Here is a 21363-nt window from a genome sequence, read left to right as displayed (position 1 = left end):
GTTACTTTGGTGTCGATAACAGATGTATCGCATCTCTCACAATGTTCACCCAACGATACTTTGATTTTGATGATTCTAGAAGCAATCATTGATGCACCTCCATCATTTGGTTGCGTCGTTACCACGGTCAATCAAGTTTTATAGTTTTGACTATAGGCCTAAGTTATATAGTCAACATAATAGCTATATTGTTCAGACTGACAGGAGCAACGGGAGGCAAGCGTTTTTCTGGACGAACTTAATGACTTGGATTTCACAAATTCGAGACTTACTGCTTATCCACTTCAGGAAACATAAGGCATAGCTACTGGGGCAATAACTGCGAGGCAAGTGTTAACGCGCGGATCTACAGAGATGGATTTTGCAGAAGTGTTCTGTGTATCCATGACACTATGAAAACAAAACCTGACACCACGGGAAATATTTCTCGTACTGTTTTATAGTTGGATAATACCTGGTATAGAGAAAATATGGATCAAGAACTTCATGTCTGATAGAAACTTTGAGATATATTATTACTGTACTACCTTTAGGATTGTGGCGAAAACACAGGTAACTTTAACACAAACTCTTGTAGTGCTATAAATCACCGCGCATCGTTCCCAAACATCAATAGCATTAAAATTATGGCCACATTTATTTTGAGAGTCAACATTAACATAAATTCCGTTAACGTTACTTATTGAAGCTGAGACCTATTATTACACAGGAGTATTCGGCTTATTCTATACATCAGCAATAACTTCAGGCAGACCCCCCCCCGTCTTCCATGACTATTGGCAGGCCAAAGGACCCGGACCCAAACCCCAACCCCCAAGCCTAGCTGTAGTTGTCAGGAAACTAGAGACATTAATGAGGATCTATAGCTTGAAGCACAGACCCTCTCAGGCCCACAGCCATGTCCAGCAGGGTACTTAGCCCCATACAGTCATTAACTTCTGATACTAATTGTCGAATTCATTAAAGGAACACCCCCCCCTCCACGCCCCCAAACGTCCCTCACGAAAATGGATGTACTGGGTTGAATTATAAAGATGTCATGGCTCAGAAGATTAAGACTCCCAGACAGGCTTCACAAAAAAAACTATACAGCCATTAAAATCTATTTCAAGGTATCTTGTGTGATATACTCAGTAATTATATGTACATACATCTTGGTAGGACCATCTGAGTGTAATTCAATTGTATTCATTGTCCTAGCTAGCCTATGGTCTCCCAGATATGATCTAGGACAGAGGCAAGCTCATCACAAAGCACTGTGTTGCTCTGCTTATTGTACTTTAATCAAGTTCCTGACGACTCAACGTTTTTTCTGCATTCTTGGGCTTATCAAGTTCTGCAACGATATTGACAGACCAACTCTTCTCCAACATTCTGCCTGTAGTGACATGAATACTGCCAAAGTGCTGCAAACCAAATTCACTTTGGGACAATATAGCAAGAAACTACCACTACTAACATATTAATTTCAATCAATTGTATTAGAATATGTACTCTGACAAACATACACACGAGCAAGAAAAATTTTAAACCGGATGTGAAATTTTTTGCATTACCACTTAGAGTGAACGCTAAAGCTTATTATGGAAGGGAAGTATTTTACTGAACATTTTCATCTTAGATTTAAATAGGGGACTTTGTGCTATCCATCATATCATTCCATCTGGATTAATATTTAATAGGCCAGAGTAATTAATAGAGAAACAGGGCAATTAGGAAGCTATAAAATATTCAAAATTCTATATTCACAGATTCATTAGTTAAGTACATCAGAACGCTCATTAAATTATTGCATAGATTGCGAAAATGAAGTCCTAATGACATGCTCAAACCTCCGCAATGGTTTTTGAGAAGCCAGGCCTAATCGGAAGGGGCCTAGGTCCTCCGATGAAGACGAGGAGCACATTAACAAATGTAAATCAAAAACCTGGTTTTCAATGAAGCACTTTCACCATTGCTCTGAACGCTAATCTGTATGGACGCCATGCAGAAGCAGGCATCTACACAGGCTTTTCTGCTCCCGCCTGGGCACCCGACAGCCTCGCTGCATGGCCTGGTAGCATGACTAGGCAGGAAGGCCGGGCCTGGAAAATTAATTAAAGTGCCTTGATTGACAGTTCGCCCAAGGGCACGCAGTACCGTTGCACACGCCCCGGCATGTCCTTGTTGTCATACCAACAGCCCCCACCCGCCCCTCTCCTGTTTCCATCGCTAAGTGACTGGACGCGACATGGTTTTAATGGCTCAGGTTCCATTACATCAGCTCTGGGTTCTCTTCTAATGTAATGGCATAGTTCTGTGGCACTCCCCTGTGCACGGCTATGCTGGGGTTGGGGGCTGGGGGGGGGGGGTTGCGGGTTGACAAGGGGGTCCCTGTTCGGTTGTGGTGAAGTGCGCCGGGTGTAAAGCATGGGTGTTGAGCCGTTCAGGCTTAATAACATTTGGGACAACACTGCAAAGGGAGGGGAGGGGGCTCATTTCTAAGCGTTGGTGGCGTTGTTATCATTCCCGCACAATGAGGGGACGGTCAGCAGTGGAGACGTGGGCTGGGTAGCAGTCTGTCGGGGACGTGGTAATTGAGAACGTCTTGGCCAAACGCACTCAAACTCAAATCTTTTCAGTGGTTTCGGACCGGGGAAGCCGGCCATTTGAAGCGGCTGTTGAAGGACGGGTCCTGCCTTGGTGTTCACGGGTGAGCGGCCGCCGTGACTCACCACGTCTCACTCCTCAACAAAGAGAAGGGAACAGGGTGGGGGGGTTGGCAACAACGTTCACATAGCCAGCCTCTCCAAAGCTCTACGAACGAATCCCGGGGACCTGGCGGGATGACAGAGTGAATCAGTGAGTTTCCTAACCAGGGAACCATGATCCTCTGGGAGGGCACTGAGGCCAGGTGTGGTGCATCCGCGGTGTGACCTGTTATCTCGTCGGGCGTTGCCGCGATGAGTGACGCCCATCACAGTCCCGAACGATGATGCTACAAAACCCTGAACTGTGACGGCTGACATGTCTGTTCTGTCTGGATTCTGGAGGAAAAGATGAAACACTTGACTTTCAACACGTGCCCACTGTAGAGAGCTCTTCGTAGGGTCATTTCAGTTCGTTTCCGTTCAGTCTTCTAGCCTGTAGGGTACACAAAACAAACAGACACACATGCTCACACACACACACACACACACACGTGCTCAAACACACACACACACACACACACACACACATGCTCACACACACACATGCTCACACACACACACATGCTCACACACACACACACACACACACGCTCACACACACACACACGTGCTCACACACACGTGCTCACACACACATGCTCACACACACACACACACACATGCTCACACACACACACACACACACACGTGCTCACACACACACACATGCTCACACACACACACACACGCTCACACACACGCGCTCACACACACGCGCTCACACACACGCACTCACACACGTGCTCACTCACACACACACGCTCACACACACGCTCACACACACGCTCACACACACACACACGCTCACACACAGACGCGCTTTCACACACACACATGCTCACACACACACACACGCTCACACACACACACGCTCACACACACACACGCTCACACACACACACGCTCACACACACACACGCTCACACACACACACGCTCACACACACACACACACACACTTGTAGTACTTCGACTTACTATGATTCATTAACAATGACAGACCTGTTTTCACAGATAGGGCCGATGCATAAATATGCCACACCGCACAGCTGGAAAATGTAGAAATTCATCAGGGTTGAAAAGCAGAGAGATTAACGTTTCACAAGTTTCCTCTTAAATATATGTATATATAGGTAAACACAGGGCCAGACGTCAGACAGCCAACCAGGCAGTCAGACGTTCGGAGCCAAACCAAGCACAAAGCCTTGGTTTCAGCAGCAAGCAGGGCCAAGAAGCATTTCCATATCAACACGTATGGTAAACTAACTAAACGATGGGAGGCGAGCGGTGGGAAAAGGTGGAGGGGTTTATCAACTAAGTCCTCTGGCAATATGAGAACATTTCATCGGGACATTCATTGGAAGAGTAAGAGCCTTTTCATTTAAGTATACAAAGGTACTGTAATCGATTGGTCCAGTTTTGTTAAGGAGTCATTATTGGTTACGTTCATGTCAAAACAGGATATTTTGCAATATTTTCCAGTCAGCCTGAATCCTTCCAGAAAAGATTCAGGACAACGTGCCCTGATAAACAAACACCTAGCATGACTCCTTTTCCGTAATGCATAAAACAAAGTTTAATCCCCCCGCTGACACTAAAACATTCTCAGTCGGCTGAAGTGAGCCGGGACCTTCTCAGACACCGAGACAGAGAGACGGACCAAACTGGAAGCTTCCAGCCGGAGGGGATTGCAGTCGGATTCATAAGGAGTTGTCGTTTACTGCTGCGAACGGTGTCAGTCGCTTTGAACACGACAAACCCTCACGCTCTCCTCTCTGTAGGGCTCCTCTCCAAGATGCAAGCTTTCCTGCTGATGTCGTCAATAGGGGAGAAACTCGGTGAGGATCCAACCAAGCGTTTCGGCACCACTTGTCCTCCCTTTCACATGCCAGGCCTCAGACATCATGGTAGCCCTCCCCCTGCCCCATCTCTCGTCAGACAGAGAGAAACCGAGGGGGGTAAATATATGGCTACTGTGATGCAGGTTTTACACACGCCAGACAGTGTTTTTCCTTCGGCTGGTTCTAGCTTTAGCTGCAGGAGACACGGGCTGCCACAAATATTTCTCTTAGGGAATGCTTTGCAAAACAAAACATAAAAGAAGAAAAGTCTGCTGAATTTTCGGATAGATGGTCGGTGGACGTCGACTGACTGAGAGCTATCCCTCACCCGTCTGGTGGGTCGGACGAGAGGGAAAGGCTTTTGGGTCTGACCAATGACAGGCAGCTATAAAAAGGTGAATGACTTCTCAACAAGGTGCTCACCGAGCACTTTGGGCCTCGGAGTGTTTTGGGATCTTTGTGAAGCTCTGCTGTTGTTTTTGGACAGTCACTGTCTCTTTTCCAATTACTTTTCATTATTAATGAAGCGATGAGGGGCCGATTTATGTTTGTGGCACATTACTTTTTACATGGGTGATAAACTCTTCTTTTCAATCAGTGCATCTCGGCAGGAAACTGCCAAAAAAACTGTGGAAAAAAAAAAAGACAAAAAATGTTCACCTCTCCAACTCTAAGTAAAACCAATTAATCCACATGAGCCATTCAAAGTGAGTACAAAAACCCTATCCATGACAGCTTATGCTGCGTCCGCCCAAACAGAAAGCACACAAGAGAATATTAGCTGAACCTATTCCTGAGCAATCTGATGCAAATAACTCAGAGCTAAGTCTACAATCCATCTCGTGGCCAGTAAAAAAAAAACTAAAAGGAAAACAATCTCCATTTGGAACAATGTTCACCCAACCAACCTTAGCAGCTTCTGCCCTTGGCAAGCCGAGATAAGGCTATCTGTTTCCATCATCACTAAACAAGATTGAGCAAAGTACATTAAGCAGAAAAATACAAACAAATTACAAAGGCTTCAGGCTCTTTATCTAATGTTTGTGGGGGACTGACTGTTCCGTTAGCGTCGGTTGGGTCTGAGGGAAATGTGCCTGTGTCTAATAGATCCTGTCCCAACACTTCCACACAGGCCAGAGAACAATACCGGCTACCATTATCTCAACGCTAATGTTATCCTTCCTCATGTGCAAAACAACCCGCAATCTCACCCCACTGACTGCAACTGTTCCCTCTAGTCTAGACCAAGAATAATATACAGATGGTCTAACACAGCTAGAAAGAGACACAGGCAACCTTGGTACTGTAGTTGAAAAAAATCTCGCCTATGCTACTGGCCCCATTAGAAGTACATGTGAAAAGCTAGGTCACACCCAGTAGGCTCACGCTAACAGAACATGCGGAAAACTCATTGGAATAACTCAATTGACTCTCGAAGAGACTTATTCATTGTTAATGCTACCCCCAACGCCGCTAATAAGACCATTGAGAAAGGAAATGGGAATGGTTGGCCCCGCCTAACAGGTACAAGACGCTCAACAGTAGCCATCTCATTGATCCTATCTCATAAAGCCTCCCCGTGACCTCACCGGTCATGATTTATGTATTAAGCAGCTTTTTAAAGAAATCAATTTCCTTTGAGCCCCTGTGCGCCTAACGCTCTGCTGGTAATCAGAGTAGGGCTGTTTGATTTTCTGCACTCACAACACACCGCTGTGCTGTGTTGCCACCGACTCCCAACACCTCAGCCACTGATCAATAACACAGGGCTTGGGGTTCAACGGCAGACTCCTCTCGCCTGTTTCTTCTACCCCTCACAGCGGGACTTCGAGACCACGGCACCTGCAGCAACGCAATGGCAGGCTTTTTTTTGTTTTAAAGGCTTCAGAAATTCTACGACGAGAACACAAGAGGCCAGATATGAAGGGGGGGGGGGGGGGGGGGGAGAAAAAGAGAGGGAGGCTTAAAAAGACAAAGAATGTTTGGACTTGTGGAGGGATGGCCGACTCCCCCTCGCAAATCACAGAGGGCTCGGCCCAGTCTGCTGCCGCTGATAATGTAGGGAAGGGTGACACTGGGGATGTGTGTGTTTAACGCAGGGATTATCTTCCTAAAAATGGGGTGTTTTAACACGCACCAACGGAAGGGAATGTTTGAATATCTACAAAGGCCTAAGAACCGGCGGACTGGCGCTCTCCAGTAATTTTCCGCTCCCCCAAAAAAAGAAGGAGAAAAAATGGGCTTGATAAAACGGGAGAAAAAAAAGATATGTTCAGGGTGTAACGACCGACATTGCCCTGGGATAGACTATCGCTCAGTTATCAAAATAACAATGTTTGAAACCATTGTGTTCCTGAAAAGTCTGATTAATTACATGGTAGGAAATAGGATCTGAATGTAACATTTCTATCCTCTACATAGCCTGGGCTGGATTGCGACAGAAATGTCGAGTTGCTTCTAAACGTTTTATAATGAAATGCCTACATATTCATACAATCTCTTGTTCCCTATCAGCCTAATGAGTTGGAATTGTTCATTTGTCTTTACTGATCAGGTCAGAGGTTACAGGCTCATTAAACTGCAGTTGACATCTTGCCATTGCAATCCAAGTTATTCAAGTTTTAGTTTCCTCTACCTACCAGTAACAGACACTAATTCTGCCTAAATGTGCCATCAACTGTACTTGGCATATAAAAGTAAGTCAGCGCCCTTTCAATGATATGAAAGAAATGTAAAAATATACGTACTGCCATTTATAGCCTGGGAAAAAGTCAAATGAAAACCTAGTTGCAAGGCGAGTGAGGAAGAGAAGGCTTGTTTCCAGCAAAGACTTTAGAGTGGGATGTTTGAAGCCAGCGGATTACAGATAGGCACTGTGCTTATTATTATGGAGGATGAAGACGGAAATGTGTTATCACATGACCTATAACCTCTAAAGGGGCCGTCTGGCTCTCTCCCTCTCATTCCCTAACTCTCCCTTCCTCCTCTCGGCTCGGCAGGAGCAAAGAGTCGGAGTGTCCGGTCAGAGCACAAAAGAGGAGACGTGGTGCAGGGACAACCAACAACACGCCCCCCGCATCTACAGTATTGATGTACAGGACCAAAGGATGGGGGGCAGACCAACAGCTCAATTAGCACAGAAATGTTCACCTTTACAACAATTAATGTTGGAATAAACCTGTTGTTTACATCCAACCATTCCATTAGTGGTGGGATTTAGGAGATGTTCAGCGAAAGGAGCCATCGGACCTCTTCGCAAACACGCATAGAGAAGTTGGCGACGGAGCGAGATGTCCCTCCCCCCGTGGCTGACAAAACAAGTTAGTGCTCGCCCTCAAAGGCCAGGTACAAAGGTCAGACGCATAGCAGGGTGAGGCGGGGTCTGCTGAGACTTGTGTATCTATTGGGTTACACACTTCAAAAAGACAGGGCCCTGAACAGACGCCGATAACTGGGTTGGGCAAGGCAAGAGGGCATATTTTCACTCTGTGATTATCACCACTGTTGGGCGAGGAGGAGGGGGGCGTATCTTATTTGGGTATTTTTCTTTATTGACAATGGTTCTACTGAAAATGATCCCACCTTTGGTTTCTGAATGACCATCCATTCTGTCAGAAACCAGAGTGAGTTGTGAGTTTGGCTTGGTTGTGAGGTGCCAAGTGTCGGCCCATAGGTGGCACTGTTGGCTCACCTAACGAGCAGAGTTGTCAAACTTCAAGTATTTCAACACGGAGGGAGGAAGAAAAAAGATGCACTCGGACTCGTCACGGCTTCAGGAATGAAATAAAAAAGAAGTCTATGTTCAAGTGTCATTTCCCAAATAGATTGTAATAACATCTAATTAATTGAAACTGCTAGGATGAATCTTTCAAAATATCACACTTCAGAACAGAACACATTTTGATGCCAAAACCACTCTTTTCCTGTGAGGGTGATTTAACAGCTAATTATCGGAAGTTGTTTTTCTCAACACTTTTCACTCCACCACAATCAAACTCTACACTAAACCCAAGGTGAATAAAACACACTTTTAAATAAACTTGGTAATCAAGCCATTGGAAGCAACAGTATTTTCCCAGAACCCAGAACTGATATAAACAGTGAAAGTGAACAATAGGAAGGAGACAGAAAATCCCCTAACTACATAAACATATCTGATGTCAACGCACTGTTTAAAACAGCACAAAATAATGAACCACCGCAATTAGTAAACTTCTCATCGAAAAAGAAACTTAAAACACACACCAGGTTAAATCTTCCAGCACTTCACAACCAGCCCATCTGCAGAAAGAAAGGCATTGCATTGTTTAGGTGTACAAGTCTGCCCCGCTCCACAGTTAACTGCGAAAGGGATAAACACAGCGCAGACTAGTCGTCTGCTTGCCCCAGTGGCCCCCTGAGGCCAACGCTGGCCTTGCCTGTGGCCCTGACTCAGGACGGGGTCACGTCAGCCCTGCCCTGGAAACGGGAAATTAGCAAAACCTGGCAATGGCAAAGCCAGCGAGTATGGACCAGGGGAATAGTATGGTGAGGATGGAGAGGGAGAGAGAGAGAGAGAGAAAGTAAGCAGGAGAGCAGAGCGAAATAACAGAGGGAGCCAGAGATAGACGCCCTGAGGCAGGTTACTGGGCTAAGCCCCCTTGGAGGGGGCACCGGGTTTCCCAGCAGTGGATGAACATGTCTACTACCAAGACCTACAGAGAGAGAGCACTTTCCCCTTCCTGTTTACACAATGCCATCCTCATCCCTGCCCCCTACCCCCCCAGCCCCCCCCGCCCCACATCAGCAACAAGTGAGCCTCTTAAAATTTGATGTTGCTCTTGTGAGTGTGAGAGTGACGAGAGAGATAGAAAGGAACGGTCTGCTTTGGATCGAATACACATGTGAATGGGCTGTTTGCTCAGACAAGGGGAGCTTTTTACTGGCTGCAGGCAGTCCAGGCAGTCAGGTGAGCTCCTCTAAGAGGAGTGTGTAAAACACCAGATGACCTCCCTACACCACGCCACGCCACCACTGGGCTCATCTATTATTTCACACTAAATTAATATTTCTTCACCCTCCTAGTGGAAAAGGTGTATTTGATTCAATATTTAGTGGTAATTAATTCTGCGTTTCATCTTTGTCAAACAGAGAAAAATAATTGAATGTTTCCTGCCCTGCTAGGCTGGTTGTTAGAGGCAAACTCTTACATGAAACTTTCATGAACACATAAAAAGAACAAAATATGAGAATTTGCTTAATCCACTTTCAGTGTTTCCCCTATATATAAATTTGCAGTAGCATTGCATTTATCAACACAGTGATTTCTATGTTGTTACTACACATCTGTGTAGTAACAGATGGGGGGGTGTAAGGACATCTTGCACCCAGGCATCACCACACTATGCTAGCGTTCCTTATCAATGCATTAGTAACAGTCATCCATTATTCAGGATCTGTGAAAGTAAAGCTTTTGCTGTGCTGGATATAGCCGCATTTAGCCTTATGTTGGACTTTATGATATTGTATTTGAAAACATTTTCATTGTTAAAACACAGTGCAAAAGACACATACACTCACCTAAAGGATTATTAGGAACAACATACTAATACTGTGTTTGACCCCCTTTCTCTTTCAGACCTGCCTTAATTCTATGTGGCATTGATACAACAAGGTGCTGAAAGCATTCTTTAGAAATGTTGGCCCATATTGATAGGATAGCATCTTGCAGTTGATGGAGATTTGTGGGATGCACATCCAGGGCACGAAGCTCCCGTTCCACCACATCCCAAAGATGCTCTATTGGGTTGAGATCTGGTGACTGTGGGGGCCATTTCAGTACAGTGAACTCAATGTCTTGTTCAAGAAACCAATTTGAAATGATTCAAGCTTTGTGACATGGTGCATTATCCTGCTGGAAGTAGCCATCAGAGGATGGGTACATGGTGGTCATAAAGGGATGGACATGGTCAGAAACAATGCTCAGGTGGGCCGTGGCATTTAAACAATGCCCAATTGGCACTAAGGGGCCTAAAGTGTGCCAAGAAAACATCCCCCACACCATTACACCACCACCACCAGCCTGCACAGTGGTAACAAGGCATGATGGATCCATGTTCTCATTCTGTATACGCCAAATTCTGACTCTACCATCTAAAGGTCTCAACAGAAATCCAGTCTTCAACTGTCCAATTTTGGTGAGTTCGTGCAAATTGTAGCCTCTTTTTCCTATTTGTAGTGGAGATGAGTGGTACCCGGTGGGGTCTTCTGCTGTTGTAGCCCATCCGCCTCAAGGTTGTGCATGTTGTGGCTTCACAAATGCTTTGCTGCATACCTCGGTTGTAACGAGTGGTTATTTCAGTCAAAGTTGCTCTTCTATTAGCTTCAATCAGTCGGCCCATTCTCCTCTGACCTCTAGCATCAACAAGGCATTTTCGCCCACAGGACTGCCGCATATTGGATGTTTTTCCCTTTTCACACCATTCTTTGTAAACCCTAGGAATGGTTGTGCTTGAAAATCCCAGTAACTGAGCAGATTGTGAAATACTCAGACCGGGCCGTCGGTTATTAGTTGTTTACATTTGGTTGGCTCCCCAACTGTTTTACACCCTCATGGATTCGAACTATGCTGTTATGAACCCACTGCTGAAAGCTAGGACCATCAACATGACGTCAGGATCTGTATCCCTCTCAGGGTGAAACGTCGGAAACTGGGATACCTAGATTTACCCCTTCAACTCATTCCCTATTCCCGATACAGAATATATTGACAAACAAGTAAATTATAATAAATGATTGATATGAACAGCGTTTATGTAAATGGAACTGTTAAATACCTGCAAAGTCTAAATATCTTCCCTATCGGCAACTCTGCTTCTCTACCGGGACTATGAATAATCAACACTCAGGGTGGGTGTGGTGTCGAGGACCATATTTAATTACACCACATCGCTATTAAATCAAAGCATTCACACTGTAATGATACTATACCTTAAAATGCATGAATATGGTAAATAAATTAGACAAAATTGGACTTTGGAGCTACTGGTATGAATTTCCAAAATGCTGTCTGTGTGGCCAAGCTTCGCAAATATGTACGCCATCAGGAGCATGTTAAAACGCAGGTGAAAAATAAAATGTGAAGGCGGTTCCACAAATAAATTGCTCCACAATTCTGAAGGCCCACACCCCAAAAACAAAGTGAGCCAATTGCAGAAGTGTGATTTTACATTTTATTAAGTTCTATAGGTTAAAGTTGTGTAGCCTGAAGGCTCATGTTTTTCTTTATGTTGTAACCTTAAGCGACGGTAATTGACTTTATTACTAGAAATATAATAAAAAAAAAAAAAAAAGAAGAATTACAAACACATAAGCCATTAATTACTTGGGGGTTTAGATTTGCGCTCAACTGATGAACCTCAGCACTCTCTATCCTCTCATCCAGGAGAGTCTGATAAGTGGAGAAGAATCACGAAAATAAGTAATTAATGTAATAAAAACAACATCATGTGTAAAATGTATAGTAGTATCATCTTGTCAGTATATTTTTGCTTTTATTATGCTTTGAAATGGCATTTCGAGTTTGAACCAGAATACCTGAGGAGAGCATGAATTTCTTGCAATTTTCTCAGAAGAAGAATTGGTAGATTCTCATGAAAATAGGGAACCCCTAATCCCTCCATCCTGGAGTTATAAAGAATGGACATGACTAGGTGCCAAAGCAAATAATCTTCTGAATTAACCAATCACACTGATGCATTTTAGTAATCTAGAACAATCCTTGCTTCAGAACAAAATAGTACTCACCTACATAGGACATTATCTCCTACGTAATACTTTGAATCTCCTCACATTCCCTATCTTTGCCATTGCTACTGAAAAGTCAAAGGGAAGACTTTTAATCACATTTCTTTTAAAAATAATGTATCAAATTTCTAGCCCAAAATAGCTGTGTAGTGTATAATTGTAGTAATGAGAATAGCCAATTAAGAAGCTCCCTTCTTTTCATCAATTTCTTCTGTTTCAAGGTAATAAAATTAAACTTCACATTTCAAATTGAAATTGTATGAAAAATTGTAAAAAAAAAAAAGCAATGATCAGCATTCTTTTGCAAGGATGTACAGGTGAGTGTTGGTAGACTAGCCAGTGCTGCCCTGTTTGACACTACTATATACTTAAATGTAAATATATGAATGCAAAATCCCTAGTACACACCTTAATAACACAAAATATGAATACAGTGGCTTCAGAAAGTATTCAGACCCCTTCACTTTCTCCACATTTTGTTACAGACTTACTTTATAAGTCATTTACTTCTTTGCCACCGTCTAAACACAATACTTCTGAATAAGGTTTTCTCCAAGGACCTCTGTATATTATTCCGTTCATCTTTCCATAAAATCCTCACCTCAGTGCCCGCTGAGAAGCATCCCCATTGCATGATGCTTGTACCAACCAGTTTTACAGTAAGGATGGTATTAGCCAGATGATGAGCATTAGCGCTTGGCAGTCAGGCCTACAAGTTTGATTTTGTTCTCATCAGACCAAATCATATTTTTCCTACTGCTCGCACAGTCCTTCAGTCCTTGTGTCACTCTACCATAAAGGCCTGATAGAGTGCTGCAAAGTTGGTGTCTTTCTGGAGGCCCTACAAGGGCCCTACTTGCCCAGTTAATGAATTTTGCCTAACGGCAATCTTGGAAGAGTCTTGGTTTCAAACTTTCAAACTTCCATTTCACAATGATGGAGCGCAGTGCGCTCCTGGGAACTCTAAATGCTTTAGCAATGTTTTATAAGCTTCCTTAGTTCTGCGGTATGGCTTAACACAATTCTATCTTGGGGCGGACTACAGAGAGTTTCTTGGACTTTGTGCTTTGGTTTTTGCTCTGACATGTACTGTGATGTGTGGGAAAATGATTGCATATTAATTGAGACACAGCAGGTCTAGTACATTAAGTGATAATGGGCCTATAAGTGGCTCTGAATCTTCCTGTAACATCTTAAAAGTCATATAGCCTATCCCTGAACCTTGAAATGTAGTCACAATGGTCTGAGGTGTTTATGTATGGCATTGAACTTGAAGATGACATGAACATTGATATAAGCGTCATAATGCGATACACACCCAAAGACAACATGAAACACAAATTCAATCAATAACCTAAACATAGTGAGTTTCAATGGCATTTCCATTGTTTTGGTACAGTAAAACTCAACTCTATTCCGCTATCTATGTAACTCCTATATCTCCACATTACCCCCCTTCGCTACTCCATATTTAAGTTTACCTGGACCATCTTCAGTAGGTGGTAGAGGTCTTCCACCTCGTCTCCCTCCGTTTGGCTGTAGACCCTCCCAATTTCCAAGCTGGAGCCTTGGATGGTGCGTCGGTACAGGGGCAAATCCATTGCCTCCGCATACAGGTCGATTGCCTGGTGACCTACTGTCTGATACATGTAGCTGTCCAACTCATCTAACACAGGGGCACAGGTAACATAAGGCTGTTACAAAGTGTTAGTGTTCCTCTTAAGCAAGGCATTTCCCATATTATCCACTCTATCCACATTATTCCAATCAACCTAGCTAAGGAGCAGAGCTACAGATAACAGTGAGGTGTAAAATTTGCTTTACGTACCCCAAAGATACAAGAGGAAAAAAATGTAGCATATCACCTGTGTTAGCAGGACGCAGATTGGCCAGAGCTACTACGCTGTGTCCGGCAGCAACACACTGCATCATGTTGTAGCAACTGTCTTTGCCTCCACTGCAACACAATAACCCAAGTCAAAGTATTGTACCGTTTAACGTCTTATGTCTTATAAACACGAACACGTATATGTGTAAGTACAAACCCGACTCCCAAAAAGTTGGGACACTGTACAAATTGTGAGTAAAAAAGGAATGGAATAATTTACAAATCTCAAACTGATATTTAATTCACAATAGAATATAGATAAAATATTGAGTGTTGAAAGTGAGACATTTTGTAATATCATGCCAAATGTTGGCTCATTTTGAATTTCATGAGAGCTACACAATCCAAAAAAGTTGGGACAGGTAGCAATAAGAGGCCGGAAAAGTTAAATGTACAGATAAGGAACAGCTGGAGGACCAATTTGCAACTCATTATGTCAATTGGCAACATAATTGGGTATAAAAAGAGCCTCTCAGAGTGGCAGTGTCTCTCAGAAGTCAAGATGGGCAGAGGATCACCAATTCCCCCAATGCTGTGGCGAAAAATAGTGGAGCAATATCAGAAAGGAGTTTCTCAGAGAAAAATTGCAAAGAGGTTGAAGTTATCATCATCTAACAGTGCATAATATCATCCAAAGATTCAGAGAATCTGGAACTCTGTGATCTCTGTGTGTAAGGGTCAAGGCCGGAAAACCATACTGGATGCCCGTGATCTTCGGGCCCTCAGACGGCACTGCATCACATACAGGAATTATACTGTAATGGAAATCACAACATGGGCTCAGGAATACTTCCAGAAAACATTGCCAGTGAACACAATCCACCGTGCAATACGCCGTTGCCAGCTAAGACTATATAGGTCAAAAAAGAAGCCGTATCTAAACAGGATCCAGAAGCGCAGGCGTTTTCTCTGGGCCAAGGATCATTTAAAATGGACTGTGGCAAAGTGGAAAAGTGTTCTGTGGTCAGACGAATCAAAATTTGAAGTTCATTTTGGAAAACTGGGACGCCATGTCATCCGAACTAAAGAGGACAAGGACAACCCAAGTTGTTATCAGCGCTCAGTTCAGAAACCTACATCTCTGATGGTTTGGGGTTGCATGAGTGTGTGTGGCATGGGCAGCCTACACATCTGGAAAGGCACCATCAATGCTGACAGTTATATCCAAGTTCTAGAACAAAATATGTTCCCATCCAGACGTCGTCTCATTCAGGGAAGACGTTGCATTTTCCAACATGACAATGCCAGACCAAATACTGCATCAATTACAATGTCATGGCTGCATAGAAGAAGAATACGGGTACTGAAATGGCCAGCCTGCAGTCCAGATCTTTCACCCATAGAAAACATTTGGCGCATCATAAAGAGGAAGGTGCGACAAAGAAGACCTAAGAGAGTTGACGAACTAGAAGCCTGTATTAGACAAGATTGGGACAACATTCCTATTAATAAACTTGAGCAACATGTCTCATCAGTCCCCAGACGTTTGCAGTCTGTTATAAAAAGAAGAGGGGATGCCACACAGTGGTAAACATGACCTTGTCCCAACTTTTTTGAGATGTGTTGATGCCATGAAATTTAAAATAAACATATTTTTCCCTTAAAGTGATACATTTTCTCAGTTTAAACATTTGATATGTCATCTATGTTGTATTCTGAATAAAATATTGAAATCTGAAACATCCACATCATTGCATTGTTTTTATTCGTAATTGTAGTGTCCCAACTTTTTTTGGAATCTGGTTTGTAGTTCAGGTTACACAGTATCAGTCAAATGTTTGGACACACCTACTCATTCAAGGGTATTTTTTCAGTTTTACTATATTCCACAATGTAGAATAACAATGAACACATCAAAACTATGAAATAAGACATACGGAAAACGATAGCAACCAAAAAACATTCCATTATTATATTAAGACATGAAGGTCAGTCAATACGGAAAATTTCAGGAACATCAAAAATGTCTTCATGTACAGCAGCAAGAAAAATCAAGTGTTATGATGAAAGTGTCTCTCATGAGGACTGCCACAGGAAAGGAAAACACAGAGTCACCTATGTTGCAGAGGATACGTTTCTTAGAGTTACCAGACCCAGAAATCAGCAATTAACTTCAACTTAGATTGCAGCCCAAAAAAACCATCACATTGGTCAAGTAAGAGACACATCTCAACATCAACTGTTCAGTGGAAACTGCGTGAAACAGGCCTTCATGGTCGAATACAGCAAAGAAACCACTACGAAAGGACACCAATATGAAGAGACTTGCTTGGGCGAAGAAACACGAGACATGGACATTAGCAGGATGGAAATTTGTCCTTTTCTCTGATTGGTTTGGTTCCAACAATGGGGCCTTTGTGAGACGCAGAGTGGGTGAATGGTTGATCTCCATATGGGTGGTTCCCACCGTAAAACATAGAGGATGAGGTGTGATGGTGCTTTGCTAGGGACACTGTTGGGGATTTATTTAGCGGCAAGGCACGCTCAACCAGCATTGCTACCACAGCATTCTGCAGCGATACACAACCCCATCTGGTTTGCACTCAGTGGGACTATAATTTGTTTTTTAACAGGTAAATGACCTAAAACACACCTCCAGGCTGTGTGAGGGCTATTTAACCAAGAAGGAGAGTGATGGAGTGTAGCATTAGATGACCGAGGCTCCACAATCACCCAACCTCAACCCAACTGAGATGGTTGGTGATAAGTTGGACAACAGAGTGAAGGAAAATCAGCCAACAATTGCTCAGCACACGTGGGATCTCCTACAAGACTATTGGGAAAGCATTCCAGTTGACTACCTTATGAAGCTGGTTGAGAGATTGCCAAGACGGTTCAAAAAGCTGTCATCAAGTGAAAGGGTGGCTATTTTGAACTAGTGCTGTGCCAAATCCAATACAACAATTTAATGTAAAATGGCTAATCTTTTTTTCACAATATTGGATCGATATTCTGATCACTAGAATCGATTGCTTATTTATTTTTTATGTCATCGACAACCTTCTTGTAAATTCCAGTAGCGGCAACTGATCGGGCGTGTTTCTTTAACAATAATATTTGTGTAAAAATCATAAAATCTACCCGATAAAAGCCTGTTACTGTATTCCCATGGATATAGTTCGTTTTCAGTGAGATGGCTCACTGTTTTCAAGTCAAACAGTTTGCGATAGTTTGACTATGATTGGTGTTAAACAATTCTAATTCAATTATTAAATGAAATCATAAACTACCTTAACCACAATGTATTTAAAAAGCATTGGTTTGTTATGAAAAAAAATGCTATTAAACATTTGCATTTAAAGTACAATTTTTAAATGTATGTAAACCAAGTGCATATAAATCTAATCATTCAAAACGAATACAATCTGAACAGTATCATCTGAATGCTTTTGGACCGGTGAATTGTGTGACAGGGTGTCCGATAGAACTTGAACTTTAGGGAGCACTTGTTGAAATTGAAAGTTTTGCACTGTATGGTAATTTTATGCATATTTTATTAAATTCTACTGTATGCACAACATGCACTCATTAAGGCCTATTTATCTATGAGAATAAAATAGACCGTGGATTCATAACAAACCCATCAGTGAAAATTAGTCTAGGTGAGTGAACTTGTTCTTTCCTCCATGATTTTCGACAGTGTGTAATTACTTATTTAGATAAGTGTCTAACAGCCTGTACAAATGATGTCCATGATTGTAGGTGTTATTTACAGTAACAAATTAATTCAAACATTATTGAAGACTGATATCCGCCGGCGTGGTCGGGCCTTAGTACTTTGCCTATTTTGTGCAAATGTCACTTTTGTTTTGCTGTTTTGAACATCCCTTGATTACCTACGAGATATTAGCATGTAATCCGATGCCTTTCTTTATTTTCAGTGAAGTTTAAACAAATTACTAATGATAATTAAACCTCCGATCTCTGTCCTGGATGCTAAAACATGCGTCAGACCCATGTGATATATCCTATCGCAAGGTACTTGCCAATACCCACCCCTACTTTGAAGAATCAAAAAATATGATGTATTTTGATTTGGTAACTACATTATACTTTTTTTGTTAACTACATATGTTTTTTCATAGTTTTGATGTCTTCACTATTATTCTACAATGTGAAATCCAGTAAAAAAAAATAAAAAAAAAATACCTTTGAATGAGTTGGTGTGTCCAAAGTTTTGATTGGCACTGTATATTATTAGCATTGTCTGATGTGTTTCACGACTTGCCATTCTTAACCTGGCAGGCCTTGCTGAGCATGCATGTTCATTCCTTCAGCAGTGGAGCGGTGTGCATTACATAATGCCGCATAAGCCTCTATGGTGCACTTGACCTTGTTGATGGTGAAAATGGCTTGGCTCATTATCAACCATCAATTTGCCAGATTAATTTGATATCAATACATTAATATCAATTAAGGCTCATAGCATAACAAACTGCTAAACACTCATTTACCAGTATAACCATTCTAAAACAAAGGAAAAAAAACTATTGGAATCACCTTTAATTACCTAAAAAATTAAGCCAACAGAACTACTTAGTATACATAATATGCTAAACTCTAAATCAGCGCAACCAAGCTAAATCAAGTGTTGATTCTTCTGACCAGTGCTTTAGAATCTCAACCAACAATGTTAAACAAAATAATTGCAAATGTCTGACTTACTTTATAAATATCAGATTGACTTAAAATCATCATACCTTGCATCACACAGAAAGTAAGATATATTTACCCAATAATAATATATTTGTTTACAATACTCAAAACCATTAAAGGCTGACTTCAGGAAAAAACACCCAAATAACAGATTTAACCTGTAAAATTGATCAATGCACCATCACCCCAAATCATGAAATGCTTAAAACAGTTAAATAACAATATGATATTTTTCTATAGAAATACATTTTCTTACAGAGCAGTACAAAACGTTAAACTGTCCACTATTGAATTTATTTAATGAGTGCATACATAGTTATGCACATTTACACATATTTATTCTCATCTGTCACAAAGTTGACATATGAACATTCACAGTCAGAGTGGTTAGTTCTTCAGGGGTAAAAATTTGAAACAAAAATATCCACTGGTATTATTATTATTACACTGACTTCAGTACACAAGTGTTTGTTTATGGAAATCAAGACGTATTTGCCCGATCGTGCCTCCAAAGGCAGTGAAAATTGATTGAGCAACCGAGCTTTGAAGGTGAGATGGTCGAAAAGGGTTGACTTGCCCCATCATGCTCCAGTGAGTGCTTGTAGTGGGCCACACACCTGAAAGCTCAGTCAAGGTTGTTAGCTGGAGTAGTGCTGGTTTGTTTACTGATTGTTCAAGCAGTATGATAAGAAACAGAACAGCTTGGGGGACTATGCTATTGAGGGCACATCCTGATTTTCAACTCTACAGAGCCCACTGGTAGTAAACATATAAACAAAAATTAGACACCACAAAAATTCAGGAGAATAATAATGCAAATAATAACGTGGTTTGACAATGTCTCAATCACAGATTTAACATGATTGGGCAAATGGTATGCTGCATCATATGGATGTGTGCAACAAATGGTCAATCGTCGATGCATACAATTTCATGAAAACATCCGTTTAATCCTACATTCACCACACACAATGTACCGCAACTGTCTCTCGCAGCATCCAATTGCAAATGAACGTAGTTCTGTTGTACCAAAACAAAACCACATGGCACATACAATAGGTAGAGTGAGGACAATGTCATTAAATTCAACAATCAGGGTTATCTGGGATCAGTAGTTTCAGTCAAACTATACCAACAAATGGTTTCGCGATTTGATTAATAAGCCTTCAGCCCTATACACAGTAAGATGGATTAATACACGTGAAACTAACTACTTAAATTAGTGTCACCGAGTGAATCATCTAGCTAACCTATCAGCTGGTTGAGCAAGGCGTTCATTACGCCAGGGTTGTGGATTACATTTACAGTATATGGGTAGTCAGTAACTACAATTAGTAAATACACTCACTACTTTAAGTCGCTCTGGATAAGAGAAGCGCTTAAATGTAAATGTCCATCTGATAAGAAAAATATGAATGTGACTTCCTGAACAGTTGAATCCTGACATGTAAGTTCCTCTGACAATGTACTGAAAATGTTATAAACATTTATTTATTTAAAGGATAACAATGCATGCCATGTTGGCTACATTCAATCTTTAACTACAGTATATATTTAGCTAGCTGCTGACACAGTAACAGAAAAGAACATCTAGGAATTGAATTACCTTATCAACGCGACTACTTTCATGTTTTCAATATGTTTGCAAACATAAACAGTCACTAAATGTACAATCCAAAAATGTTATCCATAGCAATCAGTCACAGTTCAGCATGTATACAAAAACCACATGGACTGAATAAGCAAGCACTTCCTGGATGATAGGACCCATTTGAAGCTGTCCTGTGAGGTGCCTGATTGAGAAAAACGTAATTAATACAAAAAGCACATGGTTACGTTTTATTTAAAAATTATAATGTGAAGTCCACGCGTGTGAGCTTTTTAATCCAGCCATACATATGGGATTCTTACATTTTATATTGTAATATAATTTCGTGCACGCACACACACACACACACACGTAAATGTTTATTATTGAGATTGTTTATTGCATTATGTTTAGTACAGGCCAGAGGGACCATCCCTACTGCTTTTATCCAGAGATATAAGAATAATAACACATATACATGGTTGCTTAATCTCTAACATTCCGACACAGACACAAGAATATAAAACAAAAGGGTTGTATGTCTATGTTATTAATTATTAGCACATTATAAATATTGCACAAATAGGTTGAAAGCTCAAGTTCAGAAAATACAACCCCTAGCCAACTCGCCTCTAATATGTGTAGCCATGGAGACATGCAGCCCAAACCAAACGTCCATGGTAAGGTATTCACATAGGTTGTGCTTTTCCCTCTGAGGAAAGGCTCTGGCTTAGAGGAAACCCTTTGATGCTCTTTTTGCTCTCTGTTGTTGTGCCAGAGCAGAATAATTGCACTGCCGTGGTGTGTTTCCCTCACCTCTGCCCGTAAGCAGGCCAAAGGCAACTGATTTTGTCTGAATGTACAAAATTGAAGAAGA

At 41.9% G+C, this 21363-nt stretch overlaps 1 protein-coding gene across 3 annotated transcripts in view; it reads right to left on the bottom strand.

Moving 5' to 3' along the window:
• The window catches only part of dph6 (diphthamine biosynthesis 6), a 67049-nt gene extending 46395 nt beyond the window's left edge, over window positions 1–20654 (bottom strand). For all 3 annotated transcript variants that reach the window (XM_020054361.3, XM_020054362.3, XM_020054364.3), the window contains exons 1-3: window positions 20505–20654; window positions 14220–14311; window positions 13836–14020 (exon numbers count right to left, since the gene is read on the bottom strand). In XM_020054361.3, the coding sequence (XP_019909920.2) occupies window positions 13836–14020; window positions 14220–14311; window positions 20505–20527 (300 nt within the window). In that variant the 5' untranslated portion in view covers window positions 20528–20654. The remainder of the gene's footprint in view (window positions 1–13835; window positions 14021–14219; window positions 14312–20504) is intronic.
• Between the last annotated feature and the right edge of the window lie 709 nt (window positions 20655–21363).

This window comes from Esox lucius, chromosome 15 (assembly GCF_011004845.1).
Source record: "Esox lucius isolate fEsoLuc1 chromosome 15, fEsoLuc1.pri, whole genome shotgun sequence".
NCBI classification, from domain to species: domain Eukaryota; kingdom Metazoa; phylum Chordata; class Actinopteri; order Esociformes; family Esocidae; genus Esox; species Esox lucius.
Note: the sequence above shows the minus strand (reverse complement) of the source record. Positions and strands in the feature narration are given on the sequence as shown.